The sequence below is a fragment of the Bombus flavifrons genome, chromosome 9 (assembly GCF_040668555.2).
Source record: "Bombus flavifrons isolate JBK064 chromosome 9, iyBomFlav1_principal, whole genome shotgun sequence".
NCBI lineage: Eukaryota > Metazoa > Arthropoda > Insecta > Hymenoptera > Apidae > Bombus > Bombus flavifrons.
In genome coordinates, this window is record NC_138450.1 from 12,714,774 (window position 1) to 12,738,094 (window position 23,321).

The 23,321-nt window shown below is 40.3% G+C and overlaps 1 protein-coding gene across 12 annotated transcripts in view; it reads right to left on the minus strand.

Annotated features, from left to right (window-relative positions):
• The window catches only part of spri (Src homology 2 domain-containing protein sprint), a 211,924-nt gene that overhangs the window by 65,503 nt on the left and 123,100 nt on the right, over positions 1-23,321 (minus strand). For 2 of the 12 annotated variants that reach the window (XM_069120637.1, XM_069120632.1), the window contains exon 1: positions 2,414-2,887. The exons of 7 other annotated variants lie outside the window; for them this stretch is intronic. In XM_069120637.1, coding sequence (XP_068976738.1) covers positions 2,414-2,478 — 65 coding nt within the window. In that variant the 5' untranslated portion in view covers positions 2,479-2,887. Of the gene's footprint in view, positions 1-2,413; positions 2,888-18,249; positions 21,301-23,321 lie in introns of those variants that run through there. 3 more of the 12 variants (XM_069120638.1, XM_069120633.1, XM_069120635.1) reach the window with 3 other exon arrangements.

The following is a 23,321-nucleotide window of genomic DNA, read 5'->3' on the forward strand; positions in this document are numbered from 1 at the left end:
ATACATGTATCAACCTTTCACAGATGGAAACAACTTATACAAGCAAAATTCTATTTAGATATATGAATTTGTACGAACAGATAAAACTACAAGCAAAGACGTCTATTTAAACAAAGTAAGTAGCTCCAGTTTCTGTCTCTTCTAGCCTTAATCCAATGATTCTCCGGACAAACGTAGTCCTTCCCCTACGAAGATTACAAACGGAAGCAAAATCAACAGAAACCAAGAGAAGATACATTCGATAGAGTCCAATTTCTGTCGCATTGGGTCCCACTTTAATCAACGTCCAGCGTCCAGAACCTCATTGGGCGAATGTCGAACATACGACGAGATATCCACGCATCGTTCGATCAAACAGCACGAGTTACCTTTGCACGGGCATCCTCCTTTCACGACGAGGCGTTCGATAAGACGACCATGGCACACGGTTAACAAGCAGTCCGTTATCAGCGACGGCTGCAACCGGCTGACGGTGTCACCAGCCGGAAGATTATCGTGCACAAAGCCTGACAACGGAATCAGATAACTCTGACTGACACGATTCTCAACGAACGTATTGTAAGGTATTTTGTTCCGAGAGAATTCTATTATAATTCTTTATCGATATGTTAAAGCATTAGAAAACGGTATCGTTAAACTTGTAAAAGGAATAAATAATTTTATAATATAGAGAATAATACAGCTAGTTTTCTAGTTTTCTAGTTTTCTAGTTTCCTAGAAGTTTGTATTAATAAGCTCTACAGTAAAAAATTGTTAAAGGAACGGGTGTATGTATATGTTTTTTGTGATAAAGCTGTCATTGGAGGTGTAAACAGAATAGAAAGATATCTTGGAAAAATAGTACGATATATTATATTTAGAAAAGCCGAATCACTGAGAAATAGCGGATGCTATGAAAATAACTTGTATAAAAATAATTTACTTCTTTTCGTATTAGATCTGTCACTGATTTGTTACATTCGCGCGAAGAATAAAATATTCTCAAAAACGAAGAAAACAGTTCGATTAACAAATTTCAAATATCGCTAGAAAATATTTCGACATACATATTCTGTTTAAAACAATTTGCATCACTAAAGTAATCAATACACTCCATATAAGATATTTATAGAAATCTTGATGAAAATTGCAGGGAGAGCAACGAATTCTCAAAGACTGTATTAATGTTCCGTATAAAATTATAGCAGTGAGAATAGGTATCCTTTTAACTGTTCAGTCGATTAATTAAAACTTGATTTATATAAAACGTTCATGTTATCATTAGCCACTATTTTTCTAAAGTGGCAAATATATAGAAAACATAAGACAAGGAAGGGTTTCACTGATTCATTCGACGCGATAAGCAACGATGTGACACGGAAACCACGCTACGTCGCATAGGTTTATCAATACACAACAAGAAATTCTGAACAGAGACACGTTGCTACGAAACGTTCTTCGTATTATTACGCAGGAGCTTCGTTGACATAAATTGGTGATATAACGCGCAGCCTTTTCCTACGACGTCACTAAGATACGATTAATCTTTTTTATACAAAATACTTGTAAAAAAAGACTCTCTAAATTTATAAAGAAAATAAACAATTCTGAAACGTGCGGTTTAATATATCTTCGATGATATCCTTCGTAAGGTGCTTGTAAGAAATCTCATCTATCTTGTAAAAAAAGTTTCATACATCCTGTAAAACATTCCACATAAGATACTCGTAAAAAAAAGCCTCGTGAAATTCGTAGAGCGAATAAGAAAGTAAAGCTTTTTATGGGCTTCAATAAGATATAAGCTTTTAAAAGCATAGTTGATCGCACCCTCTGTAACATTTCACAGAATATAGTTGTACAGAATCCTATGAAATATGTAGAAAGGATAAAAAATTCCTCAAGGTTCGATCCCTTCTCTACGATATTCTGTATTAAATATAATATTTATCAAATTTGTAAAGACGATAAAAGGTTGTCAAAGGTAGAGTTTGACATACTCTCTACAACACACCTACATTATCGGATATGTAAATAGATTAAAAAGATTATCGTATCATCTGAAACACTTCAACAAGTCCGACATCCATATTTCACTCGTTGAAACCTGCCAGTAGACGTAAGCTTGCAGTATTTCCATGGAACACTGCATTTCTTTTATCTCTAACTTTCTCTATCCATATGTTCCACAGATTTACCATACGCAAGACAAATTATGGCAGACTGTGGACATTCCGCACACGCGATCCTCCGCTTTGTTACTGACAACACTTTTCCCTGTGGACATGGTTTGCATTCGCGGAAGACCTCCAAACAGAAAATCCCAACGATCAAGATACGAATCAGGAAAACAACGATTAAAAATACAATTCCTTCCGTGTTCCTACGTAATCACGATAAGACGATGTTCACGTTGACACTTTTCAGTCATCCTTACCAAGAACTCTGCCTGAGTACCCGATCACTCTTATCGACGACTACGCGACGTTGTCGCGAGACCATTGCCTCCTCCCGAATCTTGAATCACGCGACTGTGAAGTCACCCGATCGACCTCTTTTTTTTCTCAATTTCTCTCTACCTCTCCCGTCGATTCGGTTTTTCCTGCTCTGGAACTTGTCTTCGATCGATAACACCGGCGCGATAGACTTTTCTCGACTTTCACTTCCGGTGTCCACCACGTGTCCACCACAACAGATTCGATTTTAAAAATACACTACAGAACGAGACACACTCGACAAACGCTTCTTTAGGAAGAAGGGAGAGGAGCAGTAGAGAAAGAAGAAAAAAAAAAGAAGGAAGGAGCACACGAGGGGACGCACAATCAACGGCGAGAGGCGCCGTGACGCCAGTCGGCGACGCACTGGCACCTGGCGTCCCGACAAGACGCACAAACGCGTACAGAAACGCAACTGTCCGCTAGTAGACACGAGACCGGTCTACTACCTACTAGCCGGTTACGAGAGACGCGGTGGTGGGGTTAACGGTTAGGGGAGCTGCGCATGCGCATTAACGGATTCTGCTAGTTCATTCTAACCTTGCCATCGGCATCGATGCCTCCACCGGACCTGGTGGTAGGATGGTGGCAACCGAAAAATCGAGACGCGACCGCCGGAGAAAGTAATCATCCGGTTGGTTTTTTTTCGTCTTTTATGGGTCGTTGTGGGCCAGTCTTTGGATACGGAGAACAAAGATTCGGGGAGGGTGGAAGGGTGGTAATGGTAGACTTTGTAAAGGAAGGAAGGTTTTGAAGAAGCGCAGGATAATTAGATAAATTGGAAATGATTATTGGAATGATCGTTGTATTTTAGAGATAGAAGATTCTATTTTATATATAGTTAGGGTTTAGAAGCCGTGTGAAGAACGGGTTCTTCGCTACAGCGAAGTGAAAGTAATTAGAACAATTGAAAATAGGTGATGGGCTTCAAAGATAAAAGATTCTGTTTTACATGCGAGAAGCTACAGAGAGATGGTAATGTCAGCCGTATAGCGACAACTATAGTTGATCAGAAATCGAGGAAATTTAGAAATTTTGTTGGTAAAATTCATTTACGTCCGTCAATTTTGCTAAACAAGCGAAGAATATTAAAAGTATCAGGTTGCCCTCGCTCGGTGACCAGTAACTGGAAAGTTTCTGGTTAAGGGATGAGCCGGTTAATAAGTTCGTGACAATTAACCGGTGGATAGTACAATTCGCTCGGTTTAATCGTTGCACCGTTTAGAGGAAACGTGGTCGTCGTGTGAGGTTAGGAATAGGAAACCGGTCCATCCTCCGCAAGTACAACCACCGAGCGTGATCGGCTGTTACGATCCATCGTAGCCTTAGATCTGTCCGCTCGTGCCGAGGTGTGGCTCGAGAAAACCATCGGTGGCTGCGGTATCGGCTTATGTAACAGGTTTTACGTGGCCGTGGCGTTTGACGACCGCTGTAAAGTGCGAGCTTCGTGCCACGGATCCTTCCTTTTTCAATCACACCTGAATGCACGTGGATAGCGTCGCGGTACATGCAGTTGCGGTTTCGCCAGAACGGATCTGGTAATGATAGATAATGGCCAGAGAAAGGACAACCATTGTCTACTGGCTTCTGTTCTGCCGCGTCTTGCCGCGGATTGACGATGTTGCTGGATTATAGCGTATTTTCACCTTTCCTAGCAATTTTGGCGACTGCTAGAGACAATTTTGTCCGAGATATTTCTGATAGTTGCGACAGTTCGAAGTTTCTAAGGAAAGATTCGTAGGTAACAACGATATATATAAGTAATTTTTGTGAGTTTTGTTTTTGGAGAAATTGCTGGTTACATTGAGCTAGGACTCGGAACTAGATTTGTACTTTGATTATGTTTACATTCCAAGATGGTCTAGACCTATGTATAACTAGTAATTAGTATAAAAATATTCATAAAAATTGCTTGATTTTATTGTTACTACACGAAAAACGCGGGTTAAATCGAAGATCACGGAAGGATACAAAACTTTCGGTGAAATTCTCAGAAAAATGTCATTCGCGAAGATCAAACGGAAATGTTTCTCGATGGTAATTTGTCACGCCGGAAGCATTAAAAAATCGCTGCGATACGTTATTTATTAGGTAGCAGTCGGTCGACACCGGCTGATTATCTCGTGGTACAGCCACCATTTCCTCTTTAATGGCACGTACAGTTTTCCATGATTTACGACACGAAGAACTTCCGTGGAAGGAAGCTGTTCCAGCATGGGAATCGCAATTGGACCGTGGTTCGAGGCAATCGTTGCCTCGCATATCGTCTGCAGAGGAAATCGGACGCTGCGCTATATAATACTCGTGAAACTGACGTGGACGACTGCGTTTCTAGCTGTGCTTCACTCGTTTCTGCTCTTGAACGTGTAAAGCGCAATTGAAAAAGAGCCACCGAGTGAAAGTGGAAATGATTTGAAGATGCATCGATCAGGATGTACACGAGAGATTGGATACTCGATTAAATATATTTTCGCTTCATTCATTCGATTAATTTACTGCCTGTTTTCAATTTACTCCAGTCGATCGTTTAAATTGAAATTCCAGCATTATATAAATATTTTTTTTTTCAAACATTTAATATTCTATCTTCTCTACAGATTTGTATGAAATGTAAAGGTGAAAAATTGCATGGAATATACGTAGTGTAGAAGTACAGTGGTCGTTACAATATTTAGTAGATGAAACAATTTTCTATCTAGACTCCATCTTTTTATCAGAAAAATATAAATCTGTACTGTTAGACGCAATCCTGTTTTCTAACATTACGATGTGCTTCCATATCGGCTATCTTCTAAACTGGCTTTTGTTCGCCACTATACTGTTACTTCGTACGATGATTATTTGTAAACGTAAACTGGTCATAATACAGACAATGGCTTAATACTTCTCCTCGGCAGTTATTTTCGATGTACAAGCTGATCTTTCGCAGTTTAAGGAAGTGTAACAATCTTAAGTTGTTACTCGAATAATCAAGATTCTACTCTACGACTGATAAAGCGATCTCGTATATTTGACCAACGGTATAGATCCCCGCAATCCTTCTACAAAGGAACGAATCTTCCCAAACCAATACACCTAATCACAACTCGATACGATACGATATACCTTTCAAAGACACCCTCCCTCCAATCTCTAAAGAAGTCGACAATCCTCGTAAAGTTGAAAGAGGGACACAAGAGGTACGGTCGAAACATTGATTCCACGTGGATTCTTCAAGGACGGACTTACACAGATCACGGGGAAGCGATCCTCTGGAAAGGGGGGTGCAGTGGATTAAGCGAATGACTGTAAAAGGGCCACGCAACGTTCGAAAAAACCGGGGGTGATAGTGGCGGAAGAGATTTGTGGCGGGTTGGTTTACCGCCGTGAAAGAACCATCGCCACTTTTCGTCTCTTCTTATGGAAAAAGCGATCGCGACTTACGACGTATGTGTATACGTGTAAGAGGAAAAGAAGAAGAAAGAGAAGAGAAAGAGACTTGGTTAAGAGAAGAAATACGAGTTCACGACTGGCGAGAAGAAACTTCGATCGTTTTCACGGAGAAAAAGTTTATTGTTCGCGTATCGTGAGCTGAAGGATGATCCTCGGACTACGATGGCGTATAGCGTTCCTGTGTTTGTTTTAGGGCGAAGCATTAAGCCCTGTGTGTGCTTCCAGTGGACGGCCAGGGTTAATGATTCTTGATGGAGGAAGAAGGGCGGGGAAATTTGACGAGTGCAAAGAAGCTTTGAATTAAGGCGTTTAGTTCAGTTATTTCGTCTGCGATGGTGCGCAGCGATGATGATGATGATACCGGTGGTGTTTCGTTGGAACATTGTGATAAAATTTAACGACGTTAAACGTCCTGTGATTATATCGTTGTAATCTTTTATTACTATTCATACATATTATATTGTAATAATTCCTAATCGGAGAAGAATTAAAGTTTGATAAAATTGAACGAGACAACGAACATAGAAATCTCGATTTTCGATGGAGCTGCATAGGAACCTTGACAAATGGATATTTTGTACACTGCTTTAATATATCTGCAAAATTTTGAATTCCAATTTCTAAGAAATTTAACCGCCGATACAAATATAGAAAATCTGTATGTTCGATACTCAAAATATTTAGACGCGTATTAATCAAAAAATACTTCTATATATCTTGCGAAAATTTCTAAAAATTCCAAGTACCGGAAACTAATTTCGTTCAAAGCCCATTTATTTCTATACGATTCACATCTTCGATCTCGTATAGGGCGCTATAAAAAAGCGATTTTCTTTCGACAGAAACGCGGTTCAGGTATCGTTCGATCTACCCTCGTTCAACCCTTACGCGGTAAGAAAAACCGGATCGTAAAAGTGGTTGTCAAATACAAGATTCAGCTTCATTCCTCGAGAATCGTGTAACGATCAAACAAGCAACACTCGTAAAAATCCCGATGGAAAACGATCGGAGAGAGAAAATACACGTTTCTCACCCTTCGTTCAGTGGTGGAACCTTGTACTTGGAAAATCATGGAAGTGGTCACGGGCTCAGGTGCACAGAGCAGAATTTCTCGCTGGAACTTCCTAAAGTTTCTTCGGAAGTTGTCGGCTGCTTCATCGTACCTATATTTCATGAATTATGCCGAGTAACTCCGGCCAAAGATCCTATATTTCTTCTTTTGAAGATCCTGAAATATTTGACGTTGTTGAACGAAGTTAAGCTAGGGAAGTTTGGCGAAAGAAGTTCGATTTTCTGGTAGATATTCGAGTTTAGCCTGTTGAGGATTGAATTTTATATATTGTAAAATATCGTTGATGCAAATTCGATAGTATAAAACGAAACGTTCGATAAAATTTGGAATAAACCTAAGAAATACATTTTCAGACGAAGAAATTGCTCGCTATCAGAATTTTCAACGTAGTGTCTACTACTCCAACGAGTTCAATCGATTTCTACTTCCTTCACGAGATTTCTTCACAAATTCGACAAAAATACTTGTAGCGAAAGGTACCTACGGTTAATAATAAGAATAAAAATTCGTGAAACTTGTAGCGAATACTAAGTACCTATGAAAATAAATTTCCACGATATAGTCTTTGTACTTGATTAAAAAATATCCAATTAAATAAAAAACATCCGAAAATATCTACGCAACTTTTAAGAGACCATAAACGAAACTGCTCGTCTCCCCATGATGAGTTCCTTCGGTCACAACGTACCCCGGTTTTTCCGCTCTGAGAGGCGCGATTGTCCCCTCAGGGACTGCGCAAAAGGTTTCCGCGGGATGAGAATTATAATCGCGAGCCGAGTAATCACCTTTGCACCCTGTTTCACCTCCCGTTTGCCAGGCGGTCGAATATGCAAAATACTTTGTCGAGGTCATAGTTTTCTAAACAATTTGGGAAACTGGCGGGGCCAGACACTCTGGGTACAATTGAAACGAGACGTTCCAGTAATGAATTATGTCCCTCTAAAGGGGGTGAGAAGGGGTTCCAGGACATGGAGAAAGGTTTGAATAGCGCATAGGCGAAAGGGGTGGAAGCGTGAATTGGGATTAATTCTTGGGGTTGGATGAATGAACGACGGCTTCGAGGATTGCCGCAGGTTAATGTTAATTGTCGAGCATAAAGTGCTTGCTGTTTGTCGTTCCATTCGCTACTCGATAATAGCCCTTTGCACGATCGTATCCTTTATTTCGCTTTTGTTGCCTGCTCTTCTGGTTTTTTAGAAAATTACGTGGAACTTTCTGTTTGATCAAGCCACTATTCGTTTCTTGAAAATCTGACGAATAAAATTGCATCTAACGATTTATGCAAACTATCGGTACCTTTTTAAGCTAGTCAATTATTAGAGTTGTTCTTGCAAATTTTTTGAGGTAGAAATAAAAAAAAATTGTAGTGCAATTTGTATAGGTATTTTTCAATCCCAGCTGGCCACGAATACAAAACATTTTTACGGCACAGACGAACAAACAATTCCTATTTCTCTGTATTCCATGGTGGATTAAATAAAACGAAATATGCGTTATGCGGCGGATAAAACGCACGGGATGAATATTTTTGCATACGTAACACAGAGAATTTACATTATCCTCGAATAAAATAGTTCAGCTGCGGAAACTCTCAGGAACGAGTTCTATTTTCTGGCTCTCGGTTTATTGAACCAAAAGTGTGATTCATAAGTGGCCTGGAAGGAAGACGAAAAATAAGAAAAACGAGGCGTCGAACCTTCCGCCTGTAAATAAACGAGAGACCATGGCGGCTGCACTCGAAAAGAAATCAACACGAAACAATTTGCACCTTGTAATCGTGATAACGGTGTTGGTAATTAGCGTGCCTTCTTATGCACCGGAGGAAACGTTCCGTTGCAGTACGAAACGGTCATTTACAACCGTGTGTCTGCAATTCAATAATTTTCTCCGGATGGTTTAACACACTCTGTGCTTTTGTTTCAACCGTTTCGAAACGTTTCCTGATTTTATCTCGCTATCGAGACAGTCTCTGCACGTGGAACATCGGTCGGCATAGTCGTTTTTCGACAATTTTTCCTTCCTCCAGAAAATTACCCATGTAAAACGACAGACCTTGCTATTATCAACGTCACATTCGTCGATAAGAAACATATTAAAATATAGCACGGAAGAACGTATTAATAAAAATATTTCAACCATTCCAATAACATCGAGCGAAACTAATTTTCATTTTCTTGCTTCCAATCCGTCCTTCTCGCGGAAAATTATCCATGGCCGAATCTCAGTTGGTATCGAGCGAAAAATTCTCTACCAGACAAACGGTGCAATTTTCATCAGAATATTAAAACGACATAATTTTCAAGGAGCAACAGGATTCGAAGGATGATCGACGAGCATAGCACGCAATCGGAAGCCAATCACCCGAGCCACGGCCAGCTACTCCATGATAAATGCCGAGCTTCATCGTTCAACCCGGCGACAATTGGCAGCGGTGGACGACTTCGTCTAGTTTCCTCCGCTTATATCAGCGCGCCCGTATCCGTCGAACAATTTGTTGTCTGCCAGCCAGGCCATTTTCCATCGCTCCACCCTCTTATCCGTCATATCTGAAGCTTCGTCTCTGTCAAATTCCGTGCTCTCGAGCGACCGCAGACTTTCGTAGCACAGTGAAACAGAGGGAGTAGAATCCCGTTTCCCGGAAATCACGTCACGTACGCGCTGGTCCCAGCCTTTCGCGTCTCTTTTGATTGCTTTTTGAATCGGAATGCTGATGTTCCTTCGTGTACCGAAGATGGAACACGTTAGTTACTTCGCTTCTTCGTGGGGTTCATTTCTGGAATTATGAAGCGGTTTCGGTGCTGCAGACGTATTTCACGAATAGTCGAGGATTATTTATCAGCGTTAATCGATTGGTAGTTTTGAAGTTGCAAAAGTTTGTTTCAGCTTGTTGAGGTTTGAGAGCGATGGAGCCAGATTCTTGATAATCGAAATCAAGGAATCTTCAGGAAATGGAATTCATCAGTTTGACTTCCGGGTATGTAACTCTGACTATTCGCACAAAAGCCAATCCATCAAACCCGATCAAACTCGATCAAACCCGATCAAACCCGATCAAACCCGACCAAACCCGGCCAAATCCAACTAATATTAAAACCAGGAAATCTTCAGAAATGCTATTAAATTAGCTTCTAAATGTGTATAGCCAAATTCAAAAGACTACGTATTGCTTTCCGTAATCCCAAATTGTCTACAACGTCCTCAAACTTTCTGAAACTTTCCAAACCAGAGTATAAAATTCTATCTCACGGACAAAAATCCTGGGTAACGACACAACTTCTAGTATCCATAGAACGCTTGTCCAACCGTATCAGAATAAGCATTTCGAACGGTGGTACACACTCGCAAACACCCTCGGAGCGTGGATGGTGCTTCTAGGGGCAGGTAGCGGCGCGTTGCGTTTCTGGAATAATTTAATTAGTAAGCGTACGAAGTGAAGTGCCAAGTCTTATCCCGTGGGCTTAATAGCTGGCTCTTCCCCGCTTCTGACTTCGCCTCCCGCGGGACGTACCTTTGCCCGGGAACTCGTCTGCGTTAGAAACACGCACCACGAATCCCCCGTAGGTCGAACGAGATCATGAAACCGGGACCTAGCATCTTGCTAGCCACCCGAGGACGTCGTTTAATGAATTAATTAAGCATTATTTTGTTTAGCTGCGAGACCTGCTGACAGTTCGTCTTTCTCATCGGCAAATGGTCGTACGTTTTACGACCGTTTCATCGGGGCTCTGTTTTATGGCTCCTTCGTGATATTCGTTCTTTAGCTAATCTTTTATCTTCCTTTCTTGGGATTTGTTGCTCTCGTTAAATACTGCGACTTCCTGTATCTGTAGATAATTACTGTGATTTGTTGTGAAGTACGCGTGATTGTAATAAACAACGATACGCAAATTGTAACTTCTACATCGAACATTTTCGGCATTTTCTTTTAAATTCTAACGATGCGATCGTGACAATCGTATCGTGCAGTATGCCATACAAAATGCTTTGTATAACGTATAATACAGTGGCAACGAAAAGTACACACCGTTTTCTCCAACGAAGTATTCTTTTATTAGATCTTACATTCCATTTCCATCAAATTTCAATAATCATACGTAGCGTCGTTAGTATCAAATTTTTGTAATCGTTTGAAAATGCAAGATTTATTACAGTTGGATCTAATTAACCATTATACTATAAAGTATGAACGCAGTGATGTACAAATACGTTTTATGGCCACTACTTGGTACGTTTAGAATAAGTTTCCTCAAGTGTTATACATATTTTGTAATCTTACTCTGTAAAAATATTACAATTCTGATCATTTTCTTGATTCTCTGTATCAATTGTTTCGCTCGGTATGAAACTAACGAAAGCTCTAACAACATCTATGAGTAGAAGCGTAATATGCTCTATTATCGAACGACAACGTTCGTCGAGTAGAAAAAAGAAATCCGAGAGGTTTCACTTGGACGAAATCGCGCACAGATTCTTTTGCAACGGCGTCAATTTGGTAGTTCCAGCGATTTTCTGGTTTCTGGCGGTACACCCTCGCCGTTTCCGGCGATTCTATAACGGTGGGAGCAGGAAGAGAACTTTTATATCGCAGCAAATTGCTCGAGGCCAGTCGTTCTTCTTCCCCCGCTGTCCGATGGTTACTTTTTAATTAAAAGTTTCGCCTTTAAAGCCACGACCAGACGAGACCCCAGTCGGCAAAGGGACAAATTGCATCGGGTTGTATCCGCGTGCGTACGCTCGCTGTCGCGCGACACCGAGCCGCGAGACAATCGAATGGAAAACAAGTCGAGCACGCATCGAACGACTGCACGTGAAAGCTTTCCTTTGTCACTGCTCGTCCGCGGCTGTATGCGAAACGTAATGGCGAAGTAAATGAATTTTTTTAAACGTCGCGTCGGGGATAGATTTTGTTTCTTCCTTTTTTTCGTTTTAATACGAATCGTCGACTAATATCACACGATAATATTAATCTACACTTCGTAGAGATTATGAAATTATTTAAATTGTCAATCATTCGTTATACTCATAAATCACGGTGTTAACATATAGATTTACAGAGGTAGATAATAATACTGACCATAAGGACAGATGTAAGTAGTTGTATGCACAGTTGATAGAGTTTAGATTATGTCGCAATTGTTGTTCTGTCTTGTTAAAGTAACTACTTCAAGAAAAACTCTACATCTTTGTTTATGTATTTGTGTGACCTGGTGATTGCTATTATGCAGAAATATTCTAAATAAGGAGTGCTGCATATTATTGTACCCTTGAATATACATTATGTTTTGGGTTGCAAGGTCTAACAACAAAGGAACTAATAAACAGATTTCTATTTATGTTTCCTGTAGCCTCTAGTTCAAGCTATAAAGTTTGGTGATGTCCTTTTGCTATAAAAGTATGAACGTGCTCCCTACCATTCCATTGTCTAGTAACACTAAGAGAGTAAAGATCTGAATCAGCATAAACTTATACTTATAGCTTTAATTAATTCAATATACTTTTCTATTACAAATTCATCCACTCGTTCCTCAATCAGTCAACCTCAACCTCAACCTCAACATGTCGCCTGTTATTTTCTACGTATTTTGTTTATGTTTAAGTTCGTGTTTTATGCAAACTCTGTAAATGGAACCTCGATAGGCAAACGGAAATAAAATATATACAGGGTGGTTGGTAACTGGTGGTACAAGCGGAAAGGGGGTGATTCTGCGCGAAAAAAGAAGTCGAAAATATAGAATAAAAATTTTTCGTTCGAGGCTTTGTTTTCGAGAAAATCGACTTTGAATTTTCGCTCGGTACGCGTGCGGTACGTTATAACGGATCTCACTGTAGATCGTTGTCTCGATGGAAAAATTAAAAAAAAAAAAAATTAAAAAGAAAATTTTTATTCTATATTTTCGACTTCTTTTTTCGCGTAGAATCACCCTCTTTCCCCTTGTACCACCAGTTACCAACCACCCTGTATATAGATAAATCACGATATGCAGCGATTTTTATCTTTAACTAACTATATTCGAGATCACTATTCTGCATAGAATATAGAGTATTAGTAAATTAAGATTACAAGAAGATAATGTAACAATGTTACAGTAGTAGTACAGTGTTATAAGAGCAAGGCAATTGTACAATAGCAGATTAGTACTAGCACGATAATAGTAAAGTAGTACTATCGTAGGAATAGTACTACGACAATATCATAGTAAAGTGGTACTATAATAGTAATAGACCAACATTAAACCACTGAATTACAGTTAATATACCACATCATGGTAACCATTCCTCGTGCTTCATCTTGCGTCCACTGCATGCGAACCGCTAGATGCCTAAGTGTCACAGTACACCCACTATTCCATTACGCTCATTCATCGCATTCCACGGTCCCTTTATCTCTCTCCAGCAATTCCAATTCAATCTCCTGTCTACGTAACAGTCTCACGAATAGAACTATCTAAAAACTGCAAACCCATTCTTTTTTCCTTCGCCTCTATATATCTACGCAGCCACAGTCTCCTTTAATTCTCTCGTAATCCCTGGTATCATCTTATCTTCTCCATTAAACACGTCGGACTACGCACACATATACGCGTTATCTTTGCACGGAAAAGATCCAGTTAGACACCATCTCAGCCCGCTGAACTCTTGCAACAAGAAGAGTACTAGAAGCAGCATTAAAGGACCATTAAGAAAATTAGAAAAAAATTCATTTTAAAGGATTACTCGTTTCTTTGTCCTGCAAACTAATTGTCACTGGGAAATTCAGATATATCTACGGGGTGTCTCGTGTAACTAGATGGATTATAGGTTTAAAGCGATAGAAAATAGTAAAATAGCGGAGCAATTAATTAAGAAATGTAATAACAAAATTGTGAGAAAAATGTCTCGACTAGTTGAGATAAAAGAGATTCTACTGTAATAAAGTTAACAGGAAATTCGATACAAGTAATAACTAAGGATAAAAGAATTAATTTTTAATTTTCTATTAATAATCTATAGACGCTAGAGTCCGGATTTTATCCACACAAAGGGCCATTCTTTTTGCTTGCCCCTCAACGAGAACACGTTTTAGTTAAATCAAGGGAAGAGGAGATCGAAGGAAGTCTTGTTTGGGCCCACTACCAAAGGACGAGCAACAGCAAAAAAAGAACGGTCTGAACGATACTCTTCTGCGACTGGTCGACAAGAAGGGGCCCGTCTTCCTTTTACGACGTGGCTCCGCTCGACGACACGCGGCCATTAACATATTCTTCATCCTGCGACAGAAGCTCTCACGGAGCTTCTTGTCAACCGATTTCGAGAACGGAACGTCCGGGTTCTTTGTGCGTGTTCCGTGCACTGGTTCGGCGATCGGTGGCGACCATTTTTGGCGAACGATCGGTAGAAGAATGGGTAGAAGGTGTACCACGTGGGAGGACGTTGAATTTATTGGATCTCGATATTGCTAAACTTTCTCTACCGAATCGTAGAAACTCTCACGCAACGAACGTGTTAAACGGAAATTTTCGTACAGAGTGAAATTACAACTTGGCTAACTAGGAAATCAAACGGAATAAAAACAAGAAGAGAACAAAACCGCGAAATAGACTTCTTCCAAAGAGGAACCTGCTCGAAATCAGTGGTAATCACCCACGCGAGGATCCAAAACGAGCTGTACACACGTACACACACACACACACACACACACAGAGTACCGCGATTTGAAAACAACGGGTGCACAGCATCCCGAAGCAACAGCCTGGTAATTGCGTTCACGAAACCGCGAACAGGCAAGAACATCGGCGAGAACGGTCGTTTGTCAGTGGCAAATAGAACAGTTGATCTCATCGAGGCCCTCTAACGAGGCCTCGTTATTGCAGTTCGCGTGCACTCGCGTCGATCTTTCGACCAAGCGTTTTCGATCGCCTAATTAAAACGAACTTCTCGTTTCGAGACTTAATCTCTACCACTGAGAACCAATAAAGGGCAAACGGAATCGTTCCTTCCCTTTCCATTCTCTTCTTTTCTTTTTTTCGTTAGCCTCTTTTCCTCTGATTCGCGAGGAACGCGATCGATGGCAAACGCCGCCGGATGTCCGACATCCGGGGACAATTTATATCGACGATAAATTCCTACCCTCTTTCATTAGTGGCCTTTGCACGCCAGATTTACAGCTATCTCTCGCGCTATGAACAGTGTTCCGTGTTTCGCGGTCGATCGTATTTTTCGCCAGCCATTTTAACTGTACCTGCAGGGGACGAAGGCGCGGGAGGTGACAGTTTCGGTTGATTCGAATTAGTTTCGTCGTTAGCGATAGCGATAATTAACGGCGAGCGACCGAAACGTTGCAATTCGAAGAATTTCTCTGGTGTTTTGTTATGGAGGATATACCTCGGCTCTTTTGTCATGATATTTTAAGAAAGGAAGGACATGCACGTGTCCAGTACATAGGAATTTCGATTTGATTAGAGTTAGTTTTCGATTAAAAACTAGTGGAAGCGACTGGAACGAGACGAAAGATACATTTCAATCAATACGACGACGCTTTGGAAACTGGACGTATCTGCGGTTCGTAGAATAATATTGGAAATTCTGCTAATCGACTGTAATTGTAGAATACCAGAAACCAAGAAGCTTGGGAAATTTCAGAAAAATTTCAAGATAGGGAAACTGAAAAGTATATTCAGATTTACGAAGAAGGTACCATTTCGTTTCACAGAGAAATCAGGAACTGACTGTACAATCGATATAGACGTCGTAAAAGCAGACTTCCAAAAAGAAGCGCGAAGAATGTGTACCGTGGCAATTTCAGCGACACTCCGGGTGTAGCCCGTTCGACTTTCCATGCCAAAACTTCTCTCCATTTTCGGCGCGTGCGGCTCGATTTATCACCGTTGAGTTAAATTTCGATCGACCTCTATAACCGTGAACTTGCGATCGCGCCAAGACTCGACGCCCCGCGCCATTCAATTTAAATCCTCGTCCGATCAACTCCAACCTCGATGCTCCTCTATAAACGGAGGGATACACGTCTACGTATATATCGTCGATATCGTCAGACAACATCTGTGACAGCCAGAACGAGCTTCAAGCTCGATCTGTTATCGCCTTGGTAGGCTATGATCCGCCCTCTTACGTGAAAGTTGTAAAAGAGACGAAGAAAACAGATTGCGATGGCGCGCCTGGATGTTTATTGAAATATAAAGGATTTATGTCTCTCTTTCTCTCTCTCTCTTTCTTTTTCTTTCTCTTCGTAATAAGTTTGCGTGACGACGGAGTTTCAGGTTTTGAATTTAGAGAAGTTTGCTATGGATAGCTGAGAAGGGTGAGAGCTAAAGATTTTCACTGACGCGAGACAAAAATCGTGGCCTAAAACAGGTAAATTAATTTTTCCAGGTTGTGAATAATTTTGGAAGCAGAAAATTTTTACTTTCTCATTTCTGTTTTCTGTTTCTGTTTTCTATTGTAGTAACTTCAAATAAGTATGGATATCTAGATGGAACTTTAGATAGAAAGAAGCTGAGAGTGAATGAAAAAATCTTTGAGAAAAAGAAGACGTATTTAAATGGGACTTTAATTGATTTTTAATATTTTTCAAAAGATCGTTAATATTTTCTTGGAAACATAGAGCGCGTATTTAGAAGGGAATAAATCAACGAGAAATAGAAATACGATGCTTGAATGTTTGGAGAAGAGTTGGGAAATACAGATGCAACTTCGATCGACGTTTCTCCCAATGACAGACGATATTCAAATGAGACATTCGATGCAAACTGAACAAGATCAAAAGGGAATTCAATCGAATGCTAAGATTTAACTCTTCTGGATCTGGTACTATAGAGATACATGAAACGTCTAGTTTGTGCCTCTTGAGATTCAAGATCTCTCATTGTATTGAAATGGCAGACAGATCCTTGACAGATTTATCACTTATTTCTGTGTCACTACGGGTATCGTTTCAATCACAGAATCGTGTTACTATTTTATCATCTCGTAATCACCAATTAACAAAACAAACAATATTTGGTTCGCGATATGACTACAAGAAATTGCATAAATCTGAAATAATGGAATTAATTAGTCTTTTAAATTGAAACATTCTTTTAAAAAACTATATGTACGACTAAATCTTGGTTTTAAAACACGATATTTTATATGTAACAATTTAATAACGTATTCGAGATTTTCTCTTCTACACAAGAAATTTAATAACTTCTTGTTCGATTGAAGATTCAAATATGCAGCGGAAGATTCGTACGTCTCTATCGAATTTCCTTGAGAAAATTTTCTCAAGAAAATTCACCGACGGAGACTCTACACCACCGAGCTACCTTCCTCCCTTATCCTTCTGAATTATTCCGGAGAGTAATCGGCGGAAATGAAATCTACCAGCTCCAGTTACCGACGTCAGAAGTTCGTATTAATTATGACTCGTAATTGTCAATCGACGTTCTGTTGGTTTCTACGAGCACTAGGGGCAGTTAGGAAAGGGCTGAGATAAGTCATGATTCTCCATTAATAGAAGAGGGATTTTGAAGTGAAATTTCATATTAATATACCAAAAACTTAGTCAAGTCGACCATATTAATTTCTATGTCAAACGAACGAAAACAATTTATCGAGCACGAAAGAAAAAAATTCATCGAGCACGAACGAAGAAAATTCATCGAGCACGAACGAAAATAAGTATAAAAATATCGTCGATATTATCGGTATATAATCTAACATTCTATGTTCGTAATATTCTTACGTGGGAAGTTCAAGAAAGTTCAGCGTCTCTTACGTAATTCCATAACCTTCAGCTACAACCTTTAACTTTAACCTTTATCTTTTTAATCTTATCGATACTCGAGGGACTATAATCATGTACTATACAGAGTGTTCTAAATTCTTCCAGCCAAACCTTCGCAAAAATCGCGGTAATAAAACAAAAATTCGCAAAGTCTTATCTAATGGTATTTGATTGTCCGAAAAGTGTCTTTCTCTTACAGACACGTCTTTTACAACGACGCATCTTCGTACAAACGTGAAATCTAATCTGTCGAACTTTGTAATCTCTATCTTGATAAAACAAAATGGATCATACGTAATTCGATAAAATAATATAAAACGGACAATGTTGTGCATCCACTATTTCCTTATAAAACGAAAGAAACTTTTCGGACGATCTAATATATAGTTAAGAGATAAATTAAATTACATTCCATATATGAAAATTTCGAAAAGTCCGGTTTAACGTAATACCATAAAATGTAAAAACATCACCCCTCCCTTTCAAAAAAGCCCAACGTTCCTTCGACTCACCTGAGAATATGTTGATTGGTAGACTGCAGCAGGATCGTAGTATACTTGGTGATCAGCATTTTTCCTCTCGCAAATGCTTCGAGGAAATCCACTAGCCGAAACGTTAGAAGTAAAACCGAGCTAATTCACGTACAGCCGTGTAACACGAAGCTGCGATAGTCTCCGCGCGACAACGTCGACAGTCGAAAGAGGGGTCTCGCACTCGTTTCGCATAAATCGCGGTCTAGGAAAATCGAGAAAAGCGAATGAAGAGCGCGTGGATGCCGCGGAAATTCTTCCGGCTATATTTAACGTTTCCAGCAGGCACAAAGCGATCCGGCTGCATCCTTCTTTTCTCCTTCTTTTCGAGGTTCCAGCGAAAACCTTGACGTCATTCGGCCGTCGATCTTGCCCGTGGTCAAGTCACCGGTTTCGCGCCTCCTCCGCAACGATCGTCGCTGTGTTTGCTTCGGCTTTCGCTTTGTTTGTGCTGCACGTCGTCGACGAGGCGTGGTTTCGAGGCTGAGTGAGTTGCCGGATTGATTGGGTGTCTGCTTTTGGCGAGGGTGTTGATTCAAATCGCGTCACTTCGTGGTCTCTCGCGTTTCCTTTCGAGAATACGTGCACAAGTGTTTGTGCGATTGATTGGAAGTTTTGCTAGCTTTGCAAATATTGAAGTTACGATCGGTGCTTATTTTAAGTATGATTAATGTGGCTTCTTGGCGATGAAGTATCGTTCCACTCGATCGATGCGTTCATAACGCTGATTAGAATTTCCGTAGAAATATTACAGATATACGATCGATGTTAATTTCAACTGTAATTTCCGTCATTCATCGGTGATTCGATAAAACATCTTTTTAATAAATTGTTTAAACATTCTACCAGTGTTTGTGATAATTGAAATTTTTATCGAAAGGTAGGAATTACGATTAGCGACCGTTTTGGATACGATCGATACTCGATCGATAGTGGTTCGAGGTATATTTGCCGCTTCAATTGATTATTTATAGCATTGATTGAAATCTTCGTAGAAGTATCGAAGTCACGATCAATGTTAATTATAAATATGATCAACGTCGACCATTGGGAATTCGGCGAAACACTCCTTTTAGCTCGAAGCTTTGCGCTTTATGATTTCATTTCTAGAAAGTTAATAACTTCGTTGAGAAATCTGCAGCTTGGTAATTTTTAACATAGGAACCTTGTTCGCGATTAATATCTACGCTTCGTTATCTTCGCAATATTTATTAACTTGCCTTAAACTGCTATCGATCTATTCCTTTCCTTAAAACAGGTTACTTTTCACAGCATCCGTAGCAACAGATCTTGATTCGAGCAATCTTACCTTCTAAATTAAACTTCCTGTATAATCAACTTACAAAGTTGTTCTTTACGTGAGAACAAGATCCTCGCGATTACTCGCAACACCCACTTTAATCATTAAATTTATTCAGAAAGATAAGTCATTTGACATAAATCTCATCTTCTGACCGAGCTTCCTCTTCCTCGTCAATTTCAACTCCTTACTCTTCTATTTCTCACCAATTCTTCAAAACTTTTCGTATCCACGACGATTACGTCGAAGTCTTGAAAAGTCAATTTTTTCAGTTCCTCCAGTTTCCACCTTCAACCCAGCACGATCGTGAACGTAACAATCACGTCTCTGTCAACCGTGTTCGACCGAAACACGCAGCTGTCGCAAGAAAGAAGCTTCGAGTCAGGTGTGCTGTACCCTCTTTACTCTTTAACTGTCCAGGTCGAGGAGCTCGCGAACGGGTCCCAAGGTTTTGCCTCGTGTTTACCAGCCTGACAGATAGCGACAGGTGCAACGATCACAGATTAGCTTTCTTCGTTCGAGAACGGACACCATGGCGCCGTTTCGATTCTATTCTCGCGTATCGTCCTTAGAGTTTCAGCTAAAACGTCGTCGAATCTTGGTTGACGTTGGTCAGCGTTTTTGCACGACTTTTCCTTCGATTTAGTCGCGTTTATTGGTTGGAGATAGGACTTTCATTCACTGTGATTTATTCTCGCTCAATTATTAATCGAGTTTAATATCGCGTCTCCAACAGGATCTTCAGCTCTAGTTTTATTCTCCAGCGCCACTAAGTCGTCGAGATTTTCGCGAAGTGGTTGGCAATGCTACATGATTTATTCTCTGATTTATGTCTCGTTTATTCAACTTCGAAATTTTCACGCGATCTGGAATTTCTTGAATTTACGTAGTCCTTTTGATATCCGCCATCTGATACAGCTTGTCGATCTCGAAGTTAGACTCTGTTTTCATATCTTCGGTGTATCTTCATCAAAACTGTCGATTTTTCCCTCGTTGACGTTGGTCAACGACCTTTCACGACTTTTCAAATGTCTTCAGTGGTTTTCTTTCGCATCGACGATGTTACGCAATATATTCTTCAATTTATTTTCATACATACACCGATCTAGCTTCACTCTCGATCCTCCATTCGATCGTGAATTTCGATTTTCCTGTTAGACGTTCAGCGCGTAAACGCTTTTTAGCGTCTCGCCAAAGTACCGTCGTGCGTTGCTTGACGTTGGTCAGGGATCCCACGACTTGCCCTTCGATTTATCCTCGTTTATCCACCGATCGAGCTTCACGTCGAGTCTGCCGTGCGATCTTGAAAGATCGGTCAACGTTCCTGCGACCTTGTCGGCCTCGAGGCCCGGTCGATTATTCTTTATTGCGACTCGTCGAACGATCGAGGGCCGAGCCACCGTTTCTGGAATACGATTTCGTGGAAATCGTGTTGTCGATCGAGTCGAATCACCAATGGCCGAGTATTTTTAGCGCCAGAGATCGCGACGGTCAACTTGTTCAATGATGCAGAGAATCACGGGACTCTGTGAGATTCCGAAACGTAACACGATCGACTTGCCTCGTTCAGGGAATTGATTCTGTCTAAGACGTTCAGTGTATTCTCAACTGCATTCCGTTTTGAAGCTCGCATCGATTATTAGATTGTCTGCTGATCAGAAACTTCTTTGAATCTTGTAATCGAAGATGACAATTTTAAATAAATTTATATATTTTAAATCTTGCAAGTTTATAAGTAAATACGTTTATAAGTTTATAAGTAAAATAAGATAATGTATTTTTGGTTGACTATTGCTTCGATGAATTATTCGAGTTTTTCGATCTTCTAAGATTTATTTACGAATAGCTTGGCTTTTCGTCGTACGATCTTTTCCGCTACGCTACGCGTCGACATTCTTAGATTTTCTAAGACGAAGTTGGTTTAGATTGTACAGGAAGATCCTGATTATTCTAGCGATTCTCTGCTCGGTCGTTTGGGATTCAGGGTTTGACAAGGAGGTCAGCTTGATCAACTCGTTGTCTCAGAGAATCATAGCGATGTTACGCATCTATGCACCGAGATCTTGATTATTAAACGAGACCAATTTAGTAGACGCGGCAGAAGTATCTTCTTTGTTTCATAAAATCGTCTGAATGGAGTTCTGTTCGAGGAAATCATTGAGTCGTAACGGAGGATCGCAAGCGCGCGTGCCACGTTAAAAACAAAATTCCGAAAATTTTAGCAGTCCGAAAGTAATCGCAGGACACGTGCTTTGTAACGTTACACGGAAGTCGATCACCAAAGATTCCAATTATTCGAAGAATTCAGTCCAATCAAGTTACTTGACGTTGGAAAGATCGTACAAACGTGCGTTAAATTGTCACAGAAACCTCGATCCTCTAGAATTCGTATTATTCGTAGAATTCACTAGAAAGCAGTTATCAGTAACGTCAAATAATTTCAAACATTCGCGTTAAATTGTTACAAAGGCCTTGGCCTGGAATTCATATCGGAAAATCCAGCTGAGAAGAGAGTCACTGGAAAAATATTATATAATTTCAAAACCGCAGTTATTAAATTGCAGTAAAGTCCTTGATCGCGTAGAATTCGCATTGCTTGAAAAAATTTAGTTGCACGAGAGTCAGGAGAAATATCAAATAGCTTCAAACATCTACTAAATAACTATTAAATTCTGTATATCAAATTGTCAGAGACCTCGGTTAAAATTTGGATTATTTAAAAAATCCAGCTGCTGCGAATAATTGCAAGCACTGATTATATAGTGTTAAGATCAATTAAAAATTCGAACGTTCGTGATTTTCTTCAAATACTTCCAATACTCGATCATTCGATTAATCACCTGTTTGTCGGTCACGTATCGTTCATTCGAAGCTCTCCGTATCTCGGTTCACCAATGCCGTATTCACATCGTAAATCACACTAAAAGGAGGAAGAATCTACACTCAAGAAGAATATTAAAAAAAGAGAGATGTTCGGTCGCAACGATTGGTCTATCGATCGTCCGCTTAAACTCACAAATTGGTAACCCAAAGTTCACCAATATATCTTATATCGTACATAATACCGTAGAAAAAACAGTCTGCGTTGAAGAAGAACAGCGAAGAAGCAATTAAAAATGATTCACGAATCTCGACGATCGATCATCTACTCTTGAAACTCACATATTGGTCATTCAAGGTTCACCAAATGTCAGTTCACCGGTCACCATATCCGATGTCATGTATCACCACATCAAGAAGAAACGGTCTATGTTGAAGAAAAGTAGTAAAGAAGCCGATCAATGGCAAAATAGTTGACAGATCTGGATGAGCGAGCACGATGATCCGAGGTCTCTGTCGAAGAACAAGGTACTCGCGTGTCAGAGACACTGGCAGGTGGTAGCAAACCGCCTTAAGTAGCATCGACAGGAGCGTGGCTGGTGTCAGTCCTTGTCTGCCAGTTCATTCGGAAGTGATCTGCTCAATAAGCGTCGCTCTGAGGCGCGTTTAATCGGTGTCAACGAAGGACAGGCGAACGATAAACAGTCTTGCGGTGGTTATATCGATGACGTCGCTTCTAGAAACTCCTCCGAGTGCACTTACTTCTCTGTTAACTACACGATCCTCTATCAGAAACGTTTCTCCTCGAGCGTTTCTCTTCCTCGACGAATTTATCAAATTTATCGGCGAATCTCGGAAGAATCGAACCTTTCGGTGACCTCTTCCGGTATCTTGCCCTTCTATCCGAACTCTGAACTCTGTTCGTGGATCGTTC